Source organism: Cydia amplana, chromosome 11, assembly GCF_948474715.1.
Source record: "Cydia amplana chromosome 11, ilCydAmpl1.1, whole genome shotgun sequence".
Taxonomy (NCBI): domain Eukaryota; kingdom Metazoa; phylum Arthropoda; class Insecta; order Lepidoptera; family Tortricidae; genus Cydia; species Cydia amplana.
In genome coordinates this window covers 8,120-35,578 of record NC_086079.1, presented here as the reverse complement: position 1 = coordinate 35,578, position 27,459 = coordinate 8,120, and the positions used below count along the sequence as shown (strand labels likewise).

Genomic DNA, 27,459 nt, shown 5'->3' with positions numbered 1-27,459 from the left:
CCGTACATTTGCTGGTTCTAAAAGTCCATATTGACGATAATCGTCGTTACTTATCGACCCAGAAATGGACAGGCATTTGTCAATTGTCACCAAGGTAAAATGGTCCCAGTTGACATGTTCATTGGTCATGTGTGGAAGTGTTAAAACAACAATAAAATGTCATTTCGTTATGTCTTAATGGCTCCTCTACAGTCTACACCATCGGCTGGTGATGATGATGATGGTCCATTACAGAATTGGGCGACGATTGCATCATGCGGGTAAGTACGCGCACAATGACCGCCACATCCTTTTAATTTTATGTTTGCCCGAAAACCGACAGAATGGCTATTACGCTCCATCATCGACGATTTTACCATGGGCCACTATGGGCTATTAAACCCTCCATGCGATTCAGGATCATCTGCAATTAGCCATCATGGCCAATGGTGTAGAGGAGCCATAATGGTTTTATTACTATTATTACTTTTCCTTCACTACCTTGAAACGTAAACCATAGACCAGTCGGTGTATTGATGTTCTATTATAGATAGGTACAGAGTACCTACGGTAAGTACAAGACAGTGGTATAGCCGCGGTCAGTGATACAGACTATATAGGCGGGGGAAGAAAAAATTTGCATCAATTCGTACAGTTTCGAAAGATTTTTAACAGACTTCCAAATCTCAAAGAAGGAGGTTATCAATTCGGTTGTTTTTTTTTTTATTATTATTATTATTTTTTTTATGTTTGTTACTCCATATCTCCGTCATTACTGGACCGATTTTGAAAATTCTTTTTTTGATTGTATGTATATGCATACAGATTGGTCCCGTTTTTGTCAAAACCCAGTTCTGATGATGGGATCCATGAGGAATCGAGGGAACTCCTCAAATCTTAAAGGCATACATATAGTGATTTTTGTGTTTTTATCAACAAATCAAGCATATACATTCAGAAACGTGACATTTGATGAAGTGGAACTGCTGATGATGATCAGAACAGAACTCTTCAACGACGCATAGTTCACGTTTGGCGATTTGTCCTCTTCGTTATGTTTGTTAAGCAAGTTAAGTTTTTAAGCCACATTTTTGTCAAGCTCGAGTTCTGATGATGGGATCCATGAGGAATCGAGGGAACTCCTCAAATCTTAAAGGCGTGCGTATAGAGATTTTTGTATTTTCATCAGAAAATCAAGCATTTTTATTAAAAACCGTCGCATTTGATGAAGTGGAACTGCTGATGATGATCAGAACAGAACTCTTCAACGACCCATAGTTCACGTTTGGCGATTTGTCCTCTTCGTTATGTTTGTTAAGCAAGTTTAGTTTTTAAGCCACATTTCTGTCAAGCTCGAGTTCTGATGATGAGATCCATAAGGAATCGAGGGAACTCCTCAAATCTTAAAGGCATACATATAGTGATTGTTGTGTTTTAATCAACAAATCAAGCATATACATTTAAAAAGTAACATTTGAGGAAGTGTAACTGCTGATGATGACCAGAACGAAACTCTTTAACGACGCATAGCTCGCGTTTGGCGATTTATTCTTTTCGTTATGTTTGTTAAGCAAGTTAGGTTTTTAAGCCATATTTATGTCAAGCTCAAGTTCTGAACATGGGATCCATGAGAAATCGAGGGAACTCCTCAAATCTTAAAGGCACACGTATAGAATTTTCTTTATTTTCATCATAAAATAAAGTATTTACATTAAAAACTGTCGCATTTGATGAACTGGAACTGCTGATGATGATCAGAACAGAACTCTTCAACGACGCATAGTACATGTTTGGTGATTTCGAATTTCGACTTTGACTTGGACTGGGACCCGGACTCGGATCCAGATCCGGACTCGTACCCGGATCCGGTTCGGACCCGGACCCGGACCTGGACTCGGATTCGGACTCGGACCTGGACTAGACCCGGACTCGGACCCGGACTCGGACACAGACCCGGACCTTGACCCGGAAAACCACTATGATACCTAAACTAAATAAACCACTATGATTACCTACCATAAAATGTAGGTATAAAGTATGATGAGGCCAAACCCTCCCGCTCAAACCCCCGTACACCGCACCGCATGCGCCATTAAGTGGGTTAGGTTAGGTTTGAACTGCTATCCTCACAGAACCGAACAAAAGTGGGTTAAGTTAGGTTAGAACTGCGAGCCTTACAGAAACGAAATGCTTCCTTTTCTACATAGCGCACCATCTACAATAATCTTTCACCGGGCCGCATAGAAGTCGGTTTTTTTTTCTTAAAAATTATTCTAATCAATATTTAGGGTTTACAGATGCCCACGATACGATTATCTCCAGTACCGTAATTGAGCTCTTCATGAAATTAATGACCCTAGGGTCAATATTTAGAACACTATACAGACCAAGTCATACATGTAGTCGAAATAATGTATCAATTATATGTCTTAAGTTAGTTCATGATTAGGAACAAAGAAATCCCGAGAGTTTCCTGTGAGCTGTGTACAGTAAGCTCAATCTATAGTTTTTTTTAAATAATCGATATAAATTAATGTAAATTAAAATTTCCTACACAATTCGAAAATTTGATGATTAGGTCATAATATAAATCTCAATCACTATCTCAATTGATATGGAAATTTGCACCACTCGGATACAGTGAGATCTATTTATTATGTTTTTTTTATTTTTATTTTATGCTTAAAAAATATGTTTATTCGTCCTACACTCGAAAATTTAATATTTCTACAATTATCTGTTTATTTAACACGTGTTATCAATAAAATATTGGAATAATAAAAGTGCTTTGCGAGAAATCAAATTACATAACAAATAATTTGAGACCAATACTTTTAAAATTGCCGCTTTTCCGAACATGCTTGCAAGTGCAAGTGCAAGTTTCGTACGATTTTTCGATAAGATTTATTTGATGTTTTTTTTATAAATGTGGTCGAACTGTAACAACTGCCAACTGCAACTGCAACTGTAATTGTATCTTAACCTGTTTTATGTACAATAAAGTGTTTACATCATACATACATACTGCCAAGTTAAGGTGAAGCCGACCAAGACATACGTCAACAGGTTTATTTTAGCTATTATAATCCGTTTGTTTCATTCTATTTTTCGATGAGGTAAATTGTAGCTGTCACGTATTACCACAAATTTGGTCGGACTGCAAAAACTGCCAGGCTAAGGTGAGGCCGACCAAGCCATATACGTCAATAGGTTTATTTTAGCTATTATAATCCGTTTGTTTCATTCTATTTTTCGATGAGGTAAATTGTAGCTCTCACGTGGTACCACAAAATTGGTCGGACACAGGAACCTGCCAACACAGGATTTAACCGACCACTTTTTTTTACTGTCTTCAAAGGCAGCTATCATAACATACAAGTTTCATACGATTTTTCGATAAAAAAAATTTTTATGATTTTTTTTTATAAATTTGGTCGGACTGTCAGGCTAAGGTGAGGCTGACCACTTTTTTTTTTACTGTCCTCAAAGTCTAGGATACCTGACCCATAGATATCATACAAGTTTCATTCTATTTTTCGATGAGGTTTTTTTTGATGAATTTTTGTCCAACTTTTTTGCCATTTGTACAAAATCTGCCAGGTTAAGCCTAGGCCGACCAAGTGCGTTGGAATGTCAGGTACCTCCACAGGGTAGGTATATTCTATTTTTTTATCAGGTTTGTTTCATGCAGCCGGCCACCGGACTACCAGGCGAGCTCGAGCCGAGCCGCGAGACGAGCCACGAGCCCACCGCTTACACTCGCGTCTCGTGGCGCGGCTCGCGGCTCGGCTCGTGGCTCGCGCGTAGGGTTTGCAATCCGGATCCGAAATGTATGAAATTATCCGGATCTGGATCCGGATCCGCGGACCTTCCCATACATTTCGGATCCGTCGTGCAAACCCTACTCGCGCGAGAATGTAAACCGCTTATAAAGATTTTCGCTGTGATGGGATGGGCGCGCAGCACTTGACTTGCGCAGAACGACACCTCCTGTCTTGCTCCTGTCATGCGAGTGTAATTGTCATACCAAATTACTAAGTTTTCTGCACCGCATTCTTACAAATCAATAGTTTTCTTTAAAGCCTTTCCTAAATCCTTAGTCCTTACTTCGAGCTGTGTGAGCTGGATGATAAAACAATAGCAGATGTAGAAGCCGGCCGGTGTCGTTCCTAGGAGCTCCTTTAGTAGCAATTATGTAAGATTTATTTGTTCACTATGATACCTATTACTACAACCACAACAACCTACAACAACAACCAACAACAACTACAACTACATTTTGCCTGTAATTAGTACCTACGAGTATATATATAGTCTCGGAGGAATAATCCAATATGGAGTGGTGACACGCACTAATTTCTATGTGAAAAATTCTGCCGTTTTCGGCGCGGGGGGCGAGGAACGCACACAAATAATGTAAACACTAATGCATTTTTTGCATGCGTCGCTACACACGCACACGACAAAATTATCAAACACTAGCATAAACTATATTCACACAAATACAAGAACAAACACAGACAACCCTGTCCGTGAACGAGATGATGTCAGTTTTAAGTAAACGTAAAAGTGCGAGGGACTTGTCGATAATATTGTCGATATTTTATTGACTGAATTTTTACTGTCTGCTTTAGTCAATTATAACCATCAAAAACATTACATGTGAAAACCGGCCAAGTGCGAGTCGGACTCGCGCACGGAGGGTTCCGCACCATCAACAAAAAATAGAGCAAAATAAGCAAAAAAACGGTCACCCATCCAAGTACTGACCCCGCCCGACGTTGCTTAACTTTGGTCAAAAATCACGTTTGTTGTATGGGAGCCCCACTTAAATCTTTATTTTATTCTGCTTTTAGTATTTGTTGTTATAGCGGCAACAGAAATACATCATCTGTGAAAATTTCAACTGTCTAGCTATCACGGTTCGTGAGATACAGCCTGGTGACAGACGGACGGACGGACGGACGGACAGCGGAGTCTTAGTAATAGGGTCCCGTTTTTACCCTTTTGGTACGGAACCCTAAAAAGGTGCAAGTCTCGCAACGCTTCTACTACAAAAAAGTTTTGAGATGTAATGCTCCACCAAGAACCTGCTCCACTGAAACCAAGTCGGTTATCATCGTAGTGTACCTTTACTTTACCTACTATTTGTAGGAACTGCAACAGTAACTTTGTAATAGCATATATTTATATGGAATTACAAACTTACTTATGCAGTTCTTAGAACTTTAAAACGTGACTGATATTGCAATATTTTTAGGTTTTCGATGGCTTGGTAAGCTGAAAACTACTTATGTTTAAAATTTATTGCATCTTTTGGAAATCTAAAAAAATAAATCAAAATAACAATATATTTATAATGTTCATATAGATTTTATCGATATTGGTTTTTATGGTGTCCCATCGCTAACTATGGTAGAGTGATACCAGAGCACTGACCATCCAGCCTCTAGACTCAACTTAGGCCAATTCTTTCATGAAACCGATGCTGCCAAAAATACAGGGGTGCGGGGGACGAGGTGAGCGAGTCCCGTGCCGTGATTGGTCCGTTCAAACTAGATATGAGCGCCGATAGGCATTTAGCCGGCGGCGGCGCGCCGGTCAAAATTGGTCGGCGGCGGCGGCGAATCGGCGGCGTGGCCTTGAAACACCTTCGATTAATGAAAATAGAATTCAAACCAAAATTTTACCGAAAAACATGTTTTTGCTGTAAGAAAGTTATGAAATAAACGCATTTTTTATTTTCAAGGATAATTTATTGAATAATGGTACGAAAAAAATTTATATCGTATAAACTGTGGATAAGCGGTATCGCGCGGCATCAGAGGCGGTCTTAATCTTGGCAAGGCTCTAGCCGGAAGATCTTAGCGAGGCCCTTATCCTTTGTGCTAAGTTAAAAATTGCGGATTGACTGTATCAGGGAAACGTCTTGTCGGCAGTCCAAAGAAAATCGAGCTCCGCTCCGTCATTAACCAATATCGACCCAACAAAACCGATTTATGTCAAAAAGTGAGGCCCAACGCCGAGCTCCATGTAACACCGAAGACTTGATTTCGACGCCTCCCAATGCGAGGCCAGAGGATGGGCTGCAGGCAAGCATACAGCTAAGAATCGAACGCCAAGTGTAAGCTTGACTGACGGCCGAACGCCTGGAGCGCCGATTGCGGCGCGCTTCTGTGCGAGGCCGAACTGCAAGAGAGCAGAGCGAGGGTGCAGGCCGATAAAGACTGAAGCCATAGTGTTAAAGATATGGAGCTTTCCTGCGGGCGCATTCGTGCGACGCCAAAGGCCGAGCTGCAATGGAGCTAAGATCGGATAAGGACCAATGCTCAAGCATTTTAAAACAGGCCGAAAGTTGAGCTCCAAACAGGGCCAAAAACTTGCAGGTTCAGATAGCGGCTTAATTCCATGCGAACGATGCAAGGCCAAAGATTGAGCTGCGAGAGAGCAAAGCTTGAAATTTGAACAGTGGCCTTGAATTTTAATTGAGACCCGATTCCGACGCCCTTCCGTGCGAAGCCAACGGCCGGACATTTGGACGTGGAAACATTTAATATCTCAAAATTAACCCCATTTTATACCTTTTAAAGACGTTTAACCATGCTTGCAATGGTTAAATTCGCGATAAATGACGGATGGTTAGCTGGCAAAATTAGTTATGCATTGGATCGGTAATCCAAAGATGTGGGTTCGAGTCTCACGTTAGCGGCGTTAGCCAGAGTTGATCAAAGTTAATTTTTTCATTGTGATTGACATATGTCTAGTGTATATATATGTCACCGTAAAATTGTAAACACTCGTCATATTATAGTCTAGCTAGTTACATTATAAACTGACGGTAGGGATATTATAATCTAACCTAACCTAACCTACGTTAGATTATAAACTAACGGGTTCACAATCTTACGGTGTCATATACAATCTGTAAATTGTAATGTGGAACGTTCCAGAATATAAATGGAAGGAAATCAGTATGTTTATTACAAGCATATTGATGTTAAAATTGATATTAAATAATTTCGTTTCACCAAGACGAGTAGCGCGGTTACTAGACAGATAAGTTTGCATTTGCCTTCGATATTTTTGAATTATATGGGCCTAAAATACCTTTTGAATGCCTATAAACTATTCAAAGTGGCGCCGTTAATGATCTAAACTCGATTAAAAATATATTATCTGATTCTGAAAGTAGTAGTAACTACCAAGGTCACGCCGATCCCACGCCGATAGCGCAGCGTCGGCGGCGGCGGCGCGAAAATTTTGTCGGCGGCGGCGGCGCGCCGGCGCGGCGCTCATATCTAGTTCAAACACACGTGGGCGTCAGACAGTAATATCTGCCGGGCGCTAGTGATGTGACACGTTGAATAATAACATTGTCAAACACGGTCAATAATGTAATAACAGTAATAATATGCAAGCATGTTTTGAATGCTATGTTGATTCGTTCGTTCGAAAACATTAACCCATAACGTTGTGGTTTCGTTAGCAGGTGTATCTGCTTTATATAATTAATTTAAAAATAAACTATTGGTAAAAAGGCGTCTTATGGGATTTAGAGAAGCGCGAGACGAGACGAGATGCGGATGCGGATATTCGCAACATCCCTGCTTGGAAGCACTTCTTCACGCAGCTCGCCCTTCGGCCTCGCTTTAAATTACTGAGGGTTGCACGCTTGGGTGTCGGGGTGAAGGCTTCGGGCCTTCGGCGGGTCAGCCTTCGGCCTCCCAGCCTGATATTCGCCCTTCGGGTTCGCTTAACCTACTTGGAAATTTTCCTTTGCCCGTGTCCGCCGCCATTTTGAGTGTTTTCAAAAAATAATTCACATACTAATCTTGGGCCCCCAAGCTCGCCGCATGCCAAATCTCAACGCGCTCAGACCAACTTGAAAAAAAAAAGACGGCCATTTTCATAATCATAATCATAATTCTTTATTGCAACCATGGTATTACAAGGTGTTTTTATGTTAGTTAGTACATTTTGAAACTTTTTAAATGCAATTTGTGTTGTCTCGGGCCCTCTATGGCATTTGGTCGAGCACCCCCCACCTATCTCTCACCTTTGAAGATTTTCATAAAAAATAAGTGGCCATTTTTACCGCCATATTGGTTTTATTAAAAAAAATCCATAGGAATACAGCTAGGTGACCCCGAGTTTTCGTGACCAAAATTTTAGCGCGCTGGGAGTATTTTGAAAAATGATCGCCATTTTGAATCCGCCATTTTGAAAAAATAATGGCGGCTTCAGAAACTGTCAGCGTCCCTCTATGACATTTGGTCGAGCATCTCCCACGTATCTGTCACCGTTTAGTGACCAAAAGTCGGATAATCCGGTAGACCAAAAGTCGGATTTTTCTGGAAGTCACCAAACCACCCCCTCTATACGACCGTATCAAAGTCAAATACCCCAGGAACCCCCTTCTGGGAGAGCAATTATGTCAATTAATCACTCGGGTTGCGGCTTTATATACAGGGTGGATTTTCTTTTTGGCTCAGTGAGGGCAGCTACCAGATCCCGAACTGCTACGAGAAAACGGTCTTAGGAGACCTTCCCTCGATTTCAAATTAGATCCCATTCCTATTGAGGATCAAAAGCTTGTATGGAAGCAAAAAAAAATTCCGGCTAGAAAAGCCACAAATCGAGGAAAACTTTTCCCATAATAAATTTCACATTTTCTCCATAGTAAATGTATGGAAAAAGTTTTTATTAATTTGTGGCTTTTTAGTACATTACCGTAAGTCGACCCCTAGGAAACTATTGATACTGGATAGGAATGGAATCGATTGGCATACAAAAGTAGCATGTGAAAAATAAAAGTTTTCATTTTCATTCAAATATTATGGGAAAAGTTTTCCTCGATTTGTGGCTTTTCTAGCATGAAATTTTTTTTTGCTCCCATACAAGCTTTTGATCCTCAATAGGAATGGGATCGATTGGCATAAAAAAAAGTTTGTCAAAAATGACCTTTTTCTCGTATCCTGTATGTTTTTTCCAAAATCTGTAAATGCCAATCTTCATTAATTTAAAATCGAGGGAAGGTCTCTTAAGACCGTTTTCTCGTAGCAGTACGGGATCTGGTAGCTGCCCTCACTGAGCCAAAAAGAAAATCCACCCTGTATTCGCGGTATCCTACTATACCCACCCATTAAAAACATCCTGTATAATTCTATTAAGAGTTATTACATGGTTTAAATCAAATATTGATTTGTTATTATGTAAATGAAATGTTATTTAACACAATCTAACTAAATGAGGTTTAAATTATTTGGCCGAATGTTCAAGTATCATTGCCATGTTGGCAGTCGTACACAGAAAAAAAGCAAAAATTAAAAAGTTAAACCGGCGCCCACTATTCTCAACAAAAATGGAATCAAAATAATGCATTTTAAATTGCAACCGTGTGTTTTTGTATAAAATTGGTCTTGTGATTAATTTTTGCAATGTTTTTATAATCGCTAAAAGTAATACGAGTACCTATGTAGTGCTGAATTGACAATATCGGTTATGTTCAAGGGAAAATTGGTACCTGACCGTAAGTGTACTTCTCATATTATTTATTTGTTTTATAGTGAATTTTTCGCAAATACCTATGCGATTTGAATTGAATTACCTTATCAATAGTAAACAATCACATTCTATGGATATGGACATCACTAGTTTGGGCTTAGGAATGTCACGTAATAAAAGACAAGAAAGGATGTATACGGATGCAGCGCGATAGAAAGAGACTTTCTTAAAAGACGTCATCGAGTTTCAAGCGCTGTCAAATTTGATGAGACGCTTAAATTAAAATATTTTTTTATCCAAATCTCTAAAAAATCGGCTTACCTGTGAAATGAAATGCCATTTTTTTGTACACCAGAGTTTTTAGTGTTCTTGCCACACAATTTGACACAACAATAATGCATTTTTGATAGCAAAAACTTCTTCGAGCTACCGAAGTTTCTACACCGAGCCCGGTCCGCCGACTGAAGTAAGCGGTGTAGGCGTGACTCGAAGATGGAGTAACGCTACCGTATGTGTGGCAGAGGGGATAGCGCGACTATGCTATGTCTAGAGGCTGGATGGTCAGTGTACCAGAGTAATAAATTAAAAGTTCCTATTTATGGAAAATGACGGCAGTAAATACCTTAAAATAAATAAAATACAATACAAATATTGGACATGTAAAATAAAAAATATACGATAGAAACTAAGAGAAAAATGAATTTTCAAACAGTAGTAGGGTAGGTGTGTTAGTTTTCGTCCACTTGAAGAAATTGAATATAAATCTACATTGCTGCAAAAATTTGGACTTAAGGTGGTTCGATTTTCATACAAAATTCAATCGACTTTCATTAAGTAACTACACACTATTACTACATAAATATTTCCGCATTTATCTTCTTTTCATATTCTTTTTTTATTCATTTTTGCTAAATGAATAGGAAAACAATGTTTCATACAGAAATCATGCAAAAATCATAGTTAACTTTTCATCAATTTTACGTATGTGTGCGTCACAAATGTCGTGTACGGATACATTTGCGACGTTGCCATACCATTTCCGACGTTGCCGGGCTGACCACGGCGCGAATTTGAAGTGCCGTCATGTTTAGCGCAATTTTGTTGCACTACCCGATTTTGTTGAATAAGTACCCGAAGTTCGTCAGCTTAGCTAAGAACTATCATGGCGCGTTTTGTAAACAGTCGCTTTTTTGCTTACAAACGGAAGGTTCCCGGTTCAAACCCCAGTCATTGTATGCTGGGACATAACTTTTTGTATTTTTTTTTACACCTAAATTTCGTGTTGTGTTTTTTATTTTTATTTAATTTTTCTTATTTTCAAAAATCGATGGATTAAGTATGGGCTAAGCGTATTCGTTTAATTTTTACAAAGATAATTAGAAATTATACTCTACCTAATCTTTTTGATTTTTACAATCAGGACATCCTCACAGCAATAAAAAAGAAATGTATAAAATTTCCTGTGGTTGAAAATAATGGAATTTTGTCTATGAATGAAAAACACAATTATTACTAATTACTACCAGGCAGTGTTGGCCGAACGTTAATCCCAATTACCATTAAAAATTAACCATTGAAAAGGTTAATTCGAATTAACCATTAACCATTGAAGGAAAATTAATTGTCAATTCGCATTAACATCAATTTGCATTAATATTAATTTATTTCGAACCATTAAAAATTAAAAAGAATTAATGGTTAATGCTTCACAAACCATTAAAAATTAAATCAATTTTTAATGACAATTAAAAATATTATTGATAATTATCAATTAACAAAAATATATCGTAATTTTATAAAGGCGCCCGTAATTTTTATCTAGCTAGTGGACCTCAGGTTTGGTGCAACATAGAAACACGCCGTTTGGTCATCCGACTCGTCTTGATGAGCACTTGGGAGACCAGTACCCAAGATAGAGCTGATGCTGAACCCTGGGTGTACCTAGTGGAATTCAGGTTTGGTGCAACATACACACACGCCGTTTAGGCTATTCGACTCGTCACAATGAGCACTTGGGAGAGCAGTACCCAAGATGGAGCTGATGCTGAACCCTGGCTGTACCTAGTGGAACTCAGGTTTGGTGCAACATAGACACACGCCGTTTAGGCTATTCGACTCGTCACAATGAGCACTTGGGAGAGCAGTACCCAAGATGGAGCTGATGCTGAACCTTGGCTGTACCTAGTGGAACTCAGGTTTGGTGCAACATAGACACACGCCGTTTTGGTCATCCGACTCGTCTTGATGAGCACTTGGGAGAGCAGTACCCAAGATAGAGCTGATGCTGAACCCTGGCAGTACCTAATGGAACTCAGGTTTGGTGCAACATAGACAAACGCCGTTTTAGTCATCCGACTCGTCTTGATGAGCACTTGGGAGAGCAGTACCCAAGATAGAGCTGATGCTGAACCCTGGCAGTACCTAATGGAACTCAGGTTTGGTGCAACATAGACAAACGCCGTTTCGGTCATCCGACTTGTCTTGATGAGCACTTGGGAGAGCAGTATCCAAGATAGAGCTGATGCTGAACCCTGGCAGTACCTAATGGAACTCAGGTTTGGTGTAACATAGACAAACGCCGGTTTGGTCATCCGACTCGTCTTGATGAGCACTTGGGAGAGCAGTACCCAAGATAGAGCTGATGCTGAACCCTGGCAGTACCTAATGGAACTCAGGTTTGGTGCAACGTAGACAAACGCCGTTTTGGTCATCCGACTCGTCTTGATGAGCACTTGGGAGAGCAGTACCCAAGATAGAGCTGATGCTGAACCCTGGCAGTACCTAGTGGAACTCAGGTTTGGTGCAACATAGACACACGCCGTTTTGGTCATCCGACTCGTCTTGATGAGCACTTGGGAGAGCAGTACCCAAGATTGAGCTGATGCTGAACCCTGGCAGTACCTAATGGAACTCAGGTTTGGTGCAACATAGACAAACGCCGTTTTGGTCATCCGACTCGTCTTGATGAGCACTTGGGAGAGCAGTGCCCAAGATAGAGCTGATGCTAAACCCTGGCAGTACCTAATGGAACTCAGGTCTGGTGCAACATAGACAAACGCCGTTTTGGTCATCCGACTCGTCTTGATGAGCGCTTGGGAGAGCAGTACCCAAGATTGAGCTGATGCTGAACCCTGGCAGTACCTAATGGAACTCAGATTTGGTGCAACATAGACAAACGCCGTTTTGGTCATCCGACTCGTCTTGATGAGCACTTGGGAGAGCAGTACCCAAGATAGAGCTGATGCTGAACCCTGGCTGTACTTAGTGGAACTCAGGTTTGGTGCAACATAGACAAACGCCGTTTTGGTCATCCGACTCGTCTTAATGAGCACTTGGGAGAGCAGTACCCAAGATAGAGCTAATGCTGAACCCTGGCTGTACCTAGTGGAACTCAGGTTTGGTGCAACATAGACAAACGCCGTTTTGGTCATCCGTCACATCTTGACGAGCACTTGGGAGAGCAGTACCCAAGATAGAGCTGATGCTGAACCCTGGCTATACCTAGTGGAACTCAGGTTTGGTGCAACATAGGCCCACGCTATTTAGGTCATCCGTCAGGGTTCAGCATCAGCTCTATCTTGGGTACTGCTCTCCCAAGTGCTCGTCAAGATGTGACGGATGACCAAAACGGCGTTTGTCTATGTTGCACCAAACCTGAGTTCCACTAGGTACAGCCAGGGTTCAGCATTAGCTCTATCTTGGGTACTGCTCTCCCAAGTGCTCATTAAGACGAGTCGGATGACCAAAACGGCGTTTGTCTATGTTGCACCAAACCTGAGTTCCACTAAGTACAGCCAGGGTTCAGCATCAGCTCTATCTTGGGTACTGCTCTCCCAAGTGCTCATCAAGACGAGTCGGATGACCAAAACGGCGTTTGTCTATGTTGCACAAAGCCTGAGTTCCATTAGGTACTGCCAGGGTTCAGCATCAGCTCTATCTTGGGTACTGCTCTCCCAAGTGCTCATCAAGACGAGTCGGATGACTAAAACGGCGTTTGTCTATGTTGCACCAAACCTGAGTTCCACTAGGTACTGCCAGGGTTCAGCATCAGCTCTATCTTGGGTACTGCTCTCCCAAGTGCTCATCAAGACGAGTCGGATGACCAAAACGGCGTTTGTCTATTTTGCACCAGACCCGAGTTCCATTAGGTACTGCCAGGGTTTAGCATCAGCTCTATCTTGGGCACTGCTCTCCCAAGTGCTCATCAAGACGAGTCGGATGACCAAAACGGCGTTTGTCTATGTTGCACCAAACCTGAGTTCCATTAGGTACTGCCAGGGTTCAGCATCAGCTCAATCTTGGGTACTGCTCTCCCAAGTGCTCATCAAGACGAGTCGGATGACCAAAACGGCGTGTGTCTATGTTGCACCAAACCTGAGTTCCACTAGGTACTGCCAGGGTTCAGCATCAGCTCTATCTTGGGTACTGCTCTCCCAAGTGCTCATCAAGACGAGTCGGATGACCAAAACGGCGTTTGTCTATGTTGCACCAAACCTGAGTTCCATTAGGTACTGCCAGGGTTCAGCATCAGCTCTATCTTGGGTACTGCTCTCCCAAGTGCTCATCAAGACGAGTCGGATGACCAAACCGGCGTTTGTCTATGTTACACCAAACCTGAGTTCCATTAGGTACTGCCAGGGTTCAGCATCAGCTCTATCTTGGATACTGCTCTCCCAAGTGCTCATCAAGACGAGTCGGATGACCAAAACGGCGTTTGTCTATGTTGCACCAAACCTGAGTTCCATTAGGTACTGCCAGGGTTCAGCATCAGCTCTATCTTGGGTACTGCTCTCCCAAGTGCTCATCAAGACGAGTCGGATGACTAAAACGGCGTTTGTCTATGTTGCACCAATCCTGAGTTCCATTAGGTACTGCCAGGGTTCAGCATCAGCTCTATCTTGGGTACTGCTCTCCCAAGTGCTCATCAAGACGAGTCGGATGACCAAAACGGCGTGTGTCTATGTTGCACCAAACCTGAGTTCCACTAGGTACAGCCAAGGTTCAGCATCACTTCCATCTTGGGTATTGCTCTCCCAAGTGCTCATTGTGACGAGTCGAATAGCCTAAACGGCGTGTGTCTATGTTGCACCAAACCTGAGTTCCAGTAGGTACCTACTGCCAGGTTTCAGGGTCATTTTGCTGTCTCATTTTAAAATATCACGACCTGATAATTCACTGAAGCTTGTATTCATATGCTTATTTTTAATTTTAATACCTAGCTCCAAGTTTCTAAGCAATAGTAACATTAATTATTAGTTTATGAAAAAATTGATTTAATTGCATTAAACGTTAATTTAGATTGACAATCAATGTAATTAAACGTCTCAAAATTAAATTCTAATTAACTTAATTTAAATTGATGCGTAATGCAATTGACTAATTGCGGATTTAATGGTTAATGGAAATGATTAATTGTTAATTAGAATTACACATTACGGCCAACACTGCTACCAGGTATGTAAATTATAACTTTATTAGAATCCATATTGTTGCATCATCTTTCTTCCTAATATTTTTTTCTATCATGATTCATGATATTATATTTCTTTCAGGTACAGGGACTACTACGGATAACAAATATAAAAAAATGTACTGTAGGTACTTGAATTAAAAAAAAAATGATTTCCTTTTATTTTATTTTACAATTACCTACTACTTTATTAGAGGCTGGGCAGTAAGGGATTGCTTTACTTGTAGAACAAACTATTAGCGCTTTAAAAAAACTGATACCTGACACTTACAAACTGGACTTCCTTGGGCTTTTCTACTAAGAATCGTCAGTAGGTATTCTCCATCCTAGCATAAAAAGATATCCTAAAATGTCGGTCATCACGTCAGGTTTTAGTATCAAAAATGTTTCCCAGCCTGCGTGACGTAGCGGAAACTAAAACTTCTATAGAAATATTTGGGACATAGTTTTTATATTAGCTTCAGGATTCAACAAGAATATGCTAGTGATTCTGAGTTGGAAGAACCCAAAAAGATCATAATCTGTGAAAATCAGGTATTGATTTTTTTTTTGAAAACGTTGATAATGTATTTTATTGATAATAGCTACCCGCCCCGGCTTCGCACGGGTTAACCAATTATAGATAAACCTTCCTCTTGAATCACTCTATCTATTAAAAAAAACCGCATCAAAATCCGTTGCGTACTTTTAAAGATCTAAGCATACAGACAGACAGACAGAAAAGCGACTTTGTTTTATACTATGTAGTGATAGTGATGATGATGATACTGAATATCTGGGGGAAGCGCTGGTGGCCTAGCGGAAAGAGCGTGCGACTTGCAATCCGGAGGTCGCGGGTTCTAACCCCGGCTCGTACCGTCGTACCAATGATTTTTCGGAACTTTTGTACGAAATATCATTTGATACCTATTTACCGGAACCTATTTATATACCGATACCTATTTTTCGGTGAAAGAAACCAATGTGAGGAAACCGGACTAATCCCAATAAGTTTACTCTCTGGGTTGGAAGGTCAGGGCAGTCGCTTTCGTAAAAACTAGTGCCCATGCCAATTCTGGGATTAGTTGCCAAGCGGACCCCATGCGAGGAAGAAGAGATTGAATATCTGGGAGACCGACCAAAGCTCAGAAAATATATAAAAACCCAAAAATGCGCGTTTTTTCACAGATCAGACCTAGCTAAGAGATCAAACCCCTTATAGCAAATTTCATCGAAATCGTTAGAGCCGTTTCTGATATCATCCAAATATATAAATAAATATATATATAATAATTGCTCGTTTAAAGGTAAGATAACACAAAAAGGACAAAAATAAACAAAAAGAAATTACCTACTCGCACCAGTCTTGAACCCCAATCCTCTTGCACGTATTTCCACGAACATACCGTAACGCTATTGCAGTATACTTACGTTGTGTGAAATTGTCTACTATAAGCATCACGGAAACACTGCTTGCATGTGTGAGTTATAGTAGGAAAAAGCATGACAGCAACACTCCGTCGACTTTAAAGGGTGGTTTTTGCACAATGAAGTATTCAATGTTTATATTAATAGTTCAATATTTACTTAAAGAGTTCGCTAAACATAGTTTTAAGTATACAAATACCAAGACCATTCCATAAAAAAATTAAACATGAAATTTTGCGAAAGTGGCACCATCTAGCGAGGGTTAAGCTTTGAGTAACCTAGTCGAACCACCTTAAAGCAATCCTTAATGTCGAGACAATATACGAGTATCTATCTACATAAGAAATGTACCTATTTGGCAAAATACAGAATATGAATATGTTATTTGCTGATTAGCAAATAACATATTTGATATTTAATTTGCTATTTTTTATTTATTTTGTCATGTGGACGAAAACTAGACACTAGAGCATGGACGGAAACTAGCACAATGACCAGATCGGTAATATCACGTTACTTATGATTTATACTATTTATTTCTTTGAATGGATTATGTTGATATAAAAATAAGGTGTTATAGAAAAATAATGTGTTATATAAATTATATAATAACAAGCAACGCAAATTAGAAGTTAGGTATACCTAATGAACAGGGGTCGGACAAAAAGAGCCGATGACGTAAAAATGACGTAATCTTGCACACAGGATGATGTTTGAGTTTGTATTTAAACTTCCGTGTGACATGTAGTAACAAAGTAGTATTAATGAAGTAACAAAATAATCGTAAATAAATCCATGGAATTAATAATACAGGTGGTAGGGTGATGTAGTGAATAAAATAAATTTCTTCGTTGGTATATCTTGATTACAGCAAGAGCAGTATACGTGTTTGTCACGTACCTCCAAAAACGGAAAATTGCCACAATATTCGAGTACAGATGACATTTTAGAGCGTTTTCTTATACATTAGTAAATATACATTTTAGCTAAATATAATCGTGAAGATACAATAGCTAAACAATAACGAAGTCAATTTATTGTTCATCTGATTGACAATGTGTCAGTCAAAAACGTACTTACTCATTTCAAGTGGCGATATCGTTTAATAAAGAGGTTGATAAATGATAAGTGATAATTGTTTATGAAAATCAAAAATACTATTTGAAATCATCCTATAAGTGGATTGACGTCATCCGCACTTTTTGTCCGACCCCTGCTAATGAATATTTAGAAAGTCTTCTTTAAATATTACCCTAAATTAGATCTAGTACCATGAAGTGGTATCACTTTCAGACTGACAATGTTTTTTAGTTTTTTGCTAAATTAGTGCACTATTTGATAATATTTACATGTAATAGTACTTACATATGAAAAGAAACGTGTTCTTTAAGTACGCTAGATGTGTCCGATCGGTTTTTACAGGAGAAAACGCTACAATTCGGCATTTTCTGCTCCTAACATTCCGCTTAGACTGACGTTTGCTGAATGGCGTATGACGTATGGCAACTAGTTTTATATAACCTCCTTGACCGGCGGCCGCCGACTTTTGGCAGAGGGGAACGCCTGTTAATGGCGGTTCCTGTTGGTTTATTATTCCGAGTATATAGTTATCCATGCCGTAATCGGCAACGGCGACCCTAGCTAATTACGAGCGTGAGCTCTGATATGGCTGGCAAAGCCGAACTTACTTTTAAAAACTCTATCGCAGGTGGGGCAGTAAAGTTGACCAGAATTATTGTACGTATAATTATAATCCGCCGTATTACATTACGGCTAGCCGTTTTCAAAAACAGAGCGCCTACCGCGAACCACGTTCGACGTGTTGCCTCTCTGTCGCACTTGTAAATTCGTACGTAAGTGTGACAGGGAGGTAACACGTCGAACGTGGTTCGCGGTAGGCCCTCTGGGGCGTTTTGAAATGCGACGGTTCTACGATTAGCCGGATTGAATGCGGCTGAATGAGAATCCGCCGGAATGTATTGGGCGCCATACGTTCTTCAACACGGCTAGCCGTAATGTAATACAGCGAGCCATTAGCCGCCGCTTTGACAGTTTTTTAGTTCCCATTTTTAACACTCGTGGCGCTGCCTGACATAACAACAAACTATGAAAAACGCTGGGGTGTCCATCAAATCTGGAGTTCGTCGGACTGTTTCTTTTCAAAAACATTTCCATCGCAAGTTAACTAGACGGAGCCCCGCTGGAAGCGGGGCTCCTATTTCTGAGCCGTTTGCCCTTCGGGCATCTGAAGCTACCTAACGAACCTAACCTACCTACCTACCTATTGATTTAGTGAGACGTCCGTGAAAACATTACACTTTGGGGAAAAAAGCGTAGGTAGGTAAGTAGGTTAGGTTCGTTAGGTAGCTTCAGATGCCCGAAGGTCAAACCGCCCAGAAATAGGAGCACCGCAAAGCGGGGCTCCGTCTATTTAAGTTGTGAAGGAAATGTTTTGGAAAAGAAACACATGCAGTGCGGTGGGACCATGGTAAAAATAAATTAAATTGCAAACATTGTCAAACTCCGGTTACGTAGGCGACCGAAAGAACTGGTCACTCTACAATCTAAATAGTAGATACGATGCGGCTAAACGTAGGCCGCCTTATTGAAGAACGTAATATCGCAATATTCGCAATGACAATCCGCCGGCTAATCGTCGAACCGCCGCATTTCAAAACGCCCCTGTTTTTGAAAACGGCTAGCCGTAAATGTAATGTAATACGGCGGATAATACGATCTGACTACGACATATGCATCACGAGGGAATTGAGTTGTTCCTGAGAAGTATTGTTCTGATAAAAAATACAGTACCTACTTACTATAGATAGAGTTAGACGAAGCTAAGTTGGCGGCGATTTTGATAGCCCAGGCGGTGCAAGTGTTATTTTATGGCTCCTCTATACGATGGGCCAACGCCGGCCACTCCAAGGGACGCAGCCATGCGGTAGAATGAGATAGCAATATCACTTGCTCCCTCTAACGCATAAATGCGTCCCTTGGAGTGGCCGGCGTTGGCCCATCGTATAGAGGAGCCATTAAACATTAAACACGAAAAAAACCGGCCAAGTGCGAAGTCGGACTCGCGCACGAAGGAATAATATTACTTATTCTGTGGCGCTGTAATCCAGTCCAGTAATTAAACCCTTTTTTTGCGTTCCTCTAAATTTGTCCTTGAGTATAGTTCTTCGAGCAACACCGGCTTCCGTCCGACACGTCGGAAGGGAAGGAGGAGCCCAAGCGATACCTTACAGTACAAATCTTTCTGCCATTTACCTATTGCGGGGGGGAAACGTGCACACAGTCGCACTTCTCACTCGCTAAATACAAAATCCAATCTGTAATGACGACACAAATACATAGAAAATTACATACTTCTAAGACTAATCTTGCATGCCTCGATCTCTTTTTGTGCACGGACGAGTCACGACACTCGCCGCGCTAATTGTGTGCATGCCCAGTTGGGCATGTGCTTCCGCAGAGGGGAAACAGTGCGAATGTCGACTCCGTCCCGGTGTTGCTCGAAGGTAATATTAGTTAATTAGGTACAAATATTCACGAGCGTAGCGAGTGAATCTAATTTAGAATCTTGAGCGTAGTAAGGGACTCAAAAGCGCACGAGATGTAAATAACTTTGATCTCGTGTAGTTCACAAAACTTTTCACCTCAGCAGTGAGAACATATTAGAGAACCCGAAAAATGTATTCCTTCTTCATCACTTACCTCTATTCACTCATGTTTTCTTAAGATATACCAAAAATTAAGTTTTCACCTCAGCAGCTCGAACAAGGGTACTTTGCTACTTAAAAACAGTGAGCAAAATCGCATTTTGCTCATTTTGTCTCACTCAGTGAGCAAAATGCGATTTTGCTCACTGTTTTTAAGTAGCAAAGTACCCTTGTTCGAGCTGCTGAGGTGAAAAAATAATTTCACACGGTTGTTACACTTTCATCTTAATCTCTGTACTTACACGGCAACCCCACATTGAACAGGAGCAACCAGAGCTCGGACCGCGACTGGACGCTGGACTGGTACTTCCACCCGCCCTTCTCCATCGCCAAGCCCGGCGCCACCATCTTCGTGGGCACCGTCAGCATAGTACGCACTACCTACCACTTGTTATATACCTACCTACTAGCTCACCTGGGTATTTAATCCTAATTCCTACGAGTATTGTTCAATAGTACTATAGCGACCCGACCCGGCTTCGCACGGGTTAACTAATTATACACCTTTCTCAAAAATCACTCTATCGATAAGTGATGAAAACCGGCCGTTAACATCAGAGATGCGATTTATTTGAAATATTTTGTATTTTGCATTTAAATGCCTTTTAGTAAAAAACATTTTGTATTTTATTTGAAATACTTTTCGAGATGTATTTTGCATTTTTAATATTCATTTCAAAATGCAAAATACTTTGTGATTAAGTTTAGCCAACATTACCAGTATTTACCAGTCAAACAAAATGAAATGAACGAATGACGCTTGTATTGCCGAATTTGACCGATAGAGGCGCCTGCTAGCCATGCGCGCCCTTTTGTAGGGTTCCGTAGCCAAATGGCAAAAAACGGAACCCTTATAGATTCGTCATGTCTGTCTGTCTGTCTGTCCGTCTGTCCGTGTATGTCACAGTCACTTTTCTCCGAAACTATAAGAACTATACTATTAAATTATACAACGGGACTTAATCGCGTATCTAAGTTTTAAGATTTACCTCCGACGTTTCGAGGACGGCGTTGTCCCCGTGGTCTCGGAGAAGACTGGCTTAAGTTGACATCAGCATCGTCTAACCGCGCGAGTTTTTCGAACTACCCGCACTTGTTTATCCGCTTGAACGTTTTGCGCACTAGGGATGTTACTCTGTCGACACACAACACTAACGATATTCGATTTATCGACTGTCGATATTCGTTTACGCTTACATTTACTAATGACTGGATTCCATGTGGATGAGATCTTGAAACCCTCGTCCCGATTGAAATTACTATGTTTTATGTTTATGTTTACTATGTTTATTTTTTAGTTTTATAATTCTCTTATTTTTGAAGTTACGGGGGGGGCACACACATTTTACCACTTTCGAAGCGTCTCTCGCGCAAACTATTCAGTTTAAAAAAAAATTATATTAGAAACCTCAATATCATTTTTGAAGACCTATCCATAGATACCACACACGTATGGGTTTGATGAAAAAAAAAATTTTGAGTTTCAGTTCTAAGTATGGGGAACCCCCAAAATTTATTGTTTTTTTTTCTATTTTTGTATGAAAATCTTAATGCGGTTCACAGAATACATCTACTTACCAAGTTTCAACAGTATAGTTCTTATAGTTTCGGAGAAAAGTGGCTGTGACATACGTACGGACAGACAGACGGACAGACAGACATGACGAATCTATAAGGGTTCCGTTTTTTGCCATTTGGCTACAGAACCCTAAAAAAGGAGGTTCTCAGTTTGACCCGTATGTATGTATATTTGTTCGCGATTATCTCGCGTTCGGCTGAACCGATTTTGATGCGGTTTTCAGAAAAGTGTTTGTTACATTCTGGAGAAGGTTTTAGTATATATAGATCTGAGCTGATGCTGAACCCTGGATGTACCTAGTGGATCTCAGGTTTGGTGCAACATAGGTACACGCTATTTCGGTCATCCGTCATATCTTGATGAGCACTTGGGAGAGCAGTACCCAAGATAGAGCTGATGCTGAACCCTGGCTGTACATAGTGGAACTCAGGTTTGGTGCAACATAGGCCCACGCTATTTTGGTCATCCATCACATCTTGATGAGCACTTGGAAGAGCAGTACCCGAGATAAAACTGATGCTGAACCCTGGCTGTACCTAGTGGAATTCAGGTTTGGTGCAACATAGGCACACTTTGTTTTCGTTGACCGATTTGTCGTCGTGTGCCTATGTTGCAGAGTTACGTACACTAGGTGGGTCAATCAACTTTTTTCTAACCGCCTTTAAAAAATTGAGGTTCTCAGTTTGACCCGTATGTTTGTTAGTGATTATCTCGCGTATGACTGAACCGATTTTGATGCGGTTTTCAGAAGTGTTTGCTACATTCTGGAGAAGGTTTTATTGTTGGATGGTTCGAAAAACCAACTGGACCCGCTAGGTGGCAATGCTATCGGTATACCTACTAGGGCTTCCAAATACCGGACTTCTCACAATACCGGTATTAATACCGAAACTGTCTTCATCAATACCGGGATCCCGGGATCCCGGTATTGACGAAAATTTATTTAAATTATTTTATTAGCTGTACGTTTAAATAACAAGTTTTTAAAACGATAATCGTTTTTATTCGTTTAATTTTCTTTTAGGTTATAGGTTCAGTTTTGGGTTATAAAATTACTAATATTTATATCGTCAAAAATATTTTGATATAATCTTTAATAGAAAAAAACCGACTTCTCTAACTACTAGCCTGGACCCACTTAACGGCGCTTATACTTTATTTGGTAATATGTATACATTTTATGGTAATCATAGTGGTATATTTAGTTTAGGTACCATAGTGATTTTCCGGGTCAAGGTCCGGGTCCGTGTCCGGATCCGAGTCCGAGTCCGAGTACGAGTCCGAGTCCGGAGTCCGGGGCCCAGTCCAAGTCAAAATCGAAATTCAAAATCACAAAACGTGTACTATGCGTCGTTGAAGTTCTGTTCTGATCATCATCAGCAGTTCCACTTCATCAAATGCCACAGTTTGTAATGTAAATGCTTGATTTTCTGATGAAAATATATAAAATTCTATACGTATGCCTTTAAGATTTTAGAAGTTCCCTCTATTCCTCATGGATCCCATGTTCAGGACTTGAGATTGACATAAATGTGCCTAAAAACCTAACTTGCTTAACAAACATAACGAAAAGGACAAATCGCCAAATGCGAGCTATGCGTCGTTGAAGAGTTCCGTTATGATTATCATCAGCAGTTCCACTTCATCAAATGCAACAGTTTTTAATGAAAATGCTCGATTTTCTGATGAAAATACAAAAATCTCTATACGTATGCCTTTAAGATTGGAGTAGTTCCTTCGATTCCTCGTGACCACATGATGGGAATCATCAGAACTCGAGCTTGACAAAAATGTGGCTTAAAAACTTAACTTGCTTAACAAACATAACGAAGAGGACAAATCGCCAAACGTGAACTATGCGTCGTTGAAGAGTTCTGTTCTGATCATCATCAGCAGTTCCACTTCATCAAATGCCACAGTTTGTAATGTAAATACTTGATTTTCTGATGAAAATATATAAAATTCTATATGTATGCCTTTAAGATTTTAGAAGTTCCCTCTATTCCTCATGGATCCCATGTTCAGGACTTGAGATTGACATAAATGTGCCTAAAAACCTAACTTGCTTAACAAACATAACGAAAAGGACAAATCGCCAAATGCGAGCTATGCGTCGTTGAAGGGTTCCGTTATGATCATCATCAGCAGTTCCACTTCATCAAATGCGACAGTTTTTAATGAAAATGCTCGATTTTCTGATGAAAATACAAAAATCTCTATACGTATGCCTTTAAGATTGGAGTAGTTCCTTCGATTCCTCGTGGCCACATGATGGAAATCATCAGAACTCGAGCTTGGCAAAAATGTGGCTTAAAAACTTAACTTGCTTAACAAACATAACGAAGAGGACAAATCGCCAAACGTGAACTATGCGTCGTTGAAGAGTTCTGTTCTGATCATCATCAGCAGTTCCACTGCATCAAATGCGACAGTTTTTAATGAAAATGCTCGATTTTCTGATGAAAATACAAAAATCTCTAAATGCATGCCTTTAAGATTTGAGGAGTTCCCTCGATTCCTCATGGATTCCATCATCAGAACTCGAGCTTGACAAAAATGTGGCTTAAAAACTTAACTTGCTTGACAAACATAACGAAGAGGACAAATCGTCAAACGTGTACTATGCGTCGTTGAAGAGTTCCGTTCTGAATAGTTCTGATCATCATCAGCAGTTCCACTTCATCAAATGTCACTTTTTTGAATGTATATGCTTGATTTGTTGATAAAAATACAAAAATCACTATATGTATGCCTTTAAGATTTGAGGAGTTCCCTCGATTCCTCATGGATCCCATCATCAGAACTGGGCTTTGACAAAAACGGGACCAATCTGTAAGCATATACATGCAATAAAAAAAAAATTCAAAATCGGTCCAGCAATGACGGAGATATGGAGTAAAAAACATAAAAAAAAAAAAAAAAATAAAAAAAAAAACATACAACTGAATTGATAACCTCCTCCTTTTAGATTTGGAAGTCGGTTAAAAATATTAATAAATACTTAGGTACTTACGGTTTGGCGATTTCGTAGAAAAAATGTGACGTCACACTAGGGGGGAGGGGTTTGCCAAATGTGACCAAGTGTGACAAGGAGGGGGAGGGGTCAAAAAACCTAGAAATTCGTGTGACGTAATTAATCGATGACCCCTAATGAGAAAATTAAAAAATGAAGTTTTTCAAGCTATATCGTGTTACATATCAAATGAAAGAGCTCATTGTGAAAAGAAAATCTCAAATATATTATTTTTATAATTTTAGGATAAACAGTTTAGTTTAGGAGTAGTAATTCAAGAAAATAGGCAAAAAATGATCATTCCCCCCTTTATCTCCGAAACTCCTGGGTCTAAAATTTTGAAAAAAATAAACAAAATAGTTCTTTACCTATAGATGACAGGAAAACCTATTAGAAATGTGCAGTCAAGCGTGCGTCGGACTAATTACCTAGTTTTTGATCCGACCCCTACGGGTTTTTTACAGGCAATTCACTCACGTTTCACATATAAAAAATACATTGTTAAAAATTGGGTAATGTACGGAACCCTTGAAACGCGAGTCAGACTCGCACTTGGGCGGTTTTAATGAAACATACGTAATATACTGAACGTACAATGAACATAATCAGCCACACTCGACACGTCGCGCGCCGCTCTCGACTCTCGTCCAGCCCGCGGCCTAAAGCTTTAGTTAGAGTATTTCGGCCTGGTCTGATCAGTGACCATGCGGAAGGCCTTGCCAAGATGACATTGACAATCGTTTGCGGAAAACGAAACTCTATTATTTCCATTTATCTTTCGTTTCGTTTCCTGCGGCTAGTCTCCCTGCTTGGCCGGACGCTCATGTGTGTTTGTATAAATGTGTGTGTCGCAGGTGCACTCGCTGTGCCACATCCCGCACCTGCTCATGTACCGGCGGCTCGGGATGTTCACGGCCTTCTGGAGCATCGTCGGCCTGGGACTCATATTTGGAGCCATACTGGTAACGTAGTATGGTCAGCTTCAGAGATAGTTGATATTGGCGAGGAGTCTTCGTTCCAAGGACCGGGAAACCCCTTTTTTTGATAAGGTAACCCTATTTTAATGGTTACCCAGAGGTCATGCAATGGTTACCCTATCGTTATGGAAACCATTTTATATAGGGTTAACCATATTCTATGTGGTTTCCAAGTCGAATAGGGTGTAAGACAGGGTAGTTTAGCCTGAAATATTTACCACTTACCATATAATAGGGTAACCCTTTTCCCGTCTCTTTTCTACTTAGGCCCGCCCGGCAAAACACAACGATAGAACGAACACAACGTCTTGGTCAAAGGCGTAAGCGCTACGGCTAATGCATAAAGTCTGATATTTGTGTGTGTAGGCTGTAGGCTCGCTCGCGCCGCCATACTTATATAGTACCTACCGGCAGCCATGCCAGCTTGCATGTTGCTGCAATAATCAGCCGAAAGTATTAGTCACAGAAATTAAAATAGCTCGATTGCATAAGAAAACCCCTTCATATGGAAACCTTAATAAAGGGTTTTTGGTTTTGGTTAGGGCTTACCCGAATTAACTGTATTAAATTGGGGTTAGATTTTCGATTGGGTAAGACAATGATATGCTTGCCGAATTGATAGGGTTTTTAAAAACAACTCTATTTACCCTTTTAATGGTAACCGGTCCGGTCCCTGCTTCGTTCGCCACGCGTGCTAGTGCGCATGGCGATCGTAGGCCGGCCGCGCAGACGTTCCCGCCTGCACCTGTCTTGTGGTTCTCGTGTTGCAGGAGGACGAGTGGCTGTACGACATCTGGATCTGGTACTCGTGCGTGTACGTGCCCGTGATGCTGGTCACCATGTACGTGGTGCTCACGGGGGCCGTGTGGGCGCTCAACATACAGCCCCTGCGCGCCGTCTTCGCCACCGTCGCCATTCTCTTCTACTTGTGTTAGTGTCTCACTCGCACGATGCGTGATCAGTGCCCCGTCACTTGCTTCCAAGGGTTTCAGTACTCTATGTTCCCAACTGAACCCTGATATTTTATCCATTTCCAGTTATGTTCTACTGTATCGTATACGTGATGAGCGAAAAGAGGAAACTATTCACGACGACAGGGACACCGCCGCCACCGACGACGACGCCGTGCCCGTTATGCCCGCGGTGCACCACGGAGCGCTGCACCACCCCCACCACCACCACCACCACGACGACGACCACACCTGATTCTCGGCGCCTCATCCAGTACCTAGCCGACCGCGTCTGACCCGGCCGGCCGCCCGGCCGCATGGCATATTGATTGTGCACACGCAGGTGCCTGAATTTGAAGCCGGGCGACGCATACAAATCGACACGCTAATTAAGCGTGACGACTAAAGGCCAGACCTGATGTGGCCATAACATATATAATTACGTCGGAGGGGTGCTGACCTGCAGTGAGTGTGGCCGCACATTTGCTGCTAAGATTGGCTAGCTCTCAGCGGTAGAAAGCAGTCGCAGTGGCCGAAAACTGCTAGGCGAAAACGGGAGCTGATGACAGTTTTCTCTCCTGTATACAATAGTGAAAAAGTAACATTACTAACTTTCTAATTCTTAACATTAGATACCTACTCAATGAAATTTGTATATGTACCTATATTATTTTTTATTAAATAGGTACACTGGTCCTTCGTTGGTCTAAAATAAATGAAATACTATTTTATTTTACCTATTTTATTTCTCGTTTCCACCCTCAAGTATGCGGGGGACCACTGCACCCTCATTCATAACGAAACGATAAGCGAAATTTAATCAACAAGAGACCCGTTGCGGCCTTGAAACGCCTC

At 40.9% G+C, this 27,459-nt stretch overlaps 1 protein-coding gene across 1 annotated transcript; it reads left to right on the top strand.

Moving 5' to 3' along the window:
• Positions 1 to 177: 177 nt before the first annotated feature.
• On the top strand, positions 178 to 26,900 carry LOC134652283 (uncharacterized). The gene is made up of 5 exons (XM_063507454.1): positions 178 to 260; positions 20,350 to 20,455; positions 25,532 to 25,639; positions 26,425 to 26,584; positions 26,692 to 26,900. Exons 1-5 carry the CDS (start codon positions 178 to 180, stop codon positions 26,898 to 26,900), a joined length of 666 nt encoding a protein of 221 aa, XP_063363524.1.
• Positions 26,901 to 27,459: the final 559 nt, after the last annotated feature.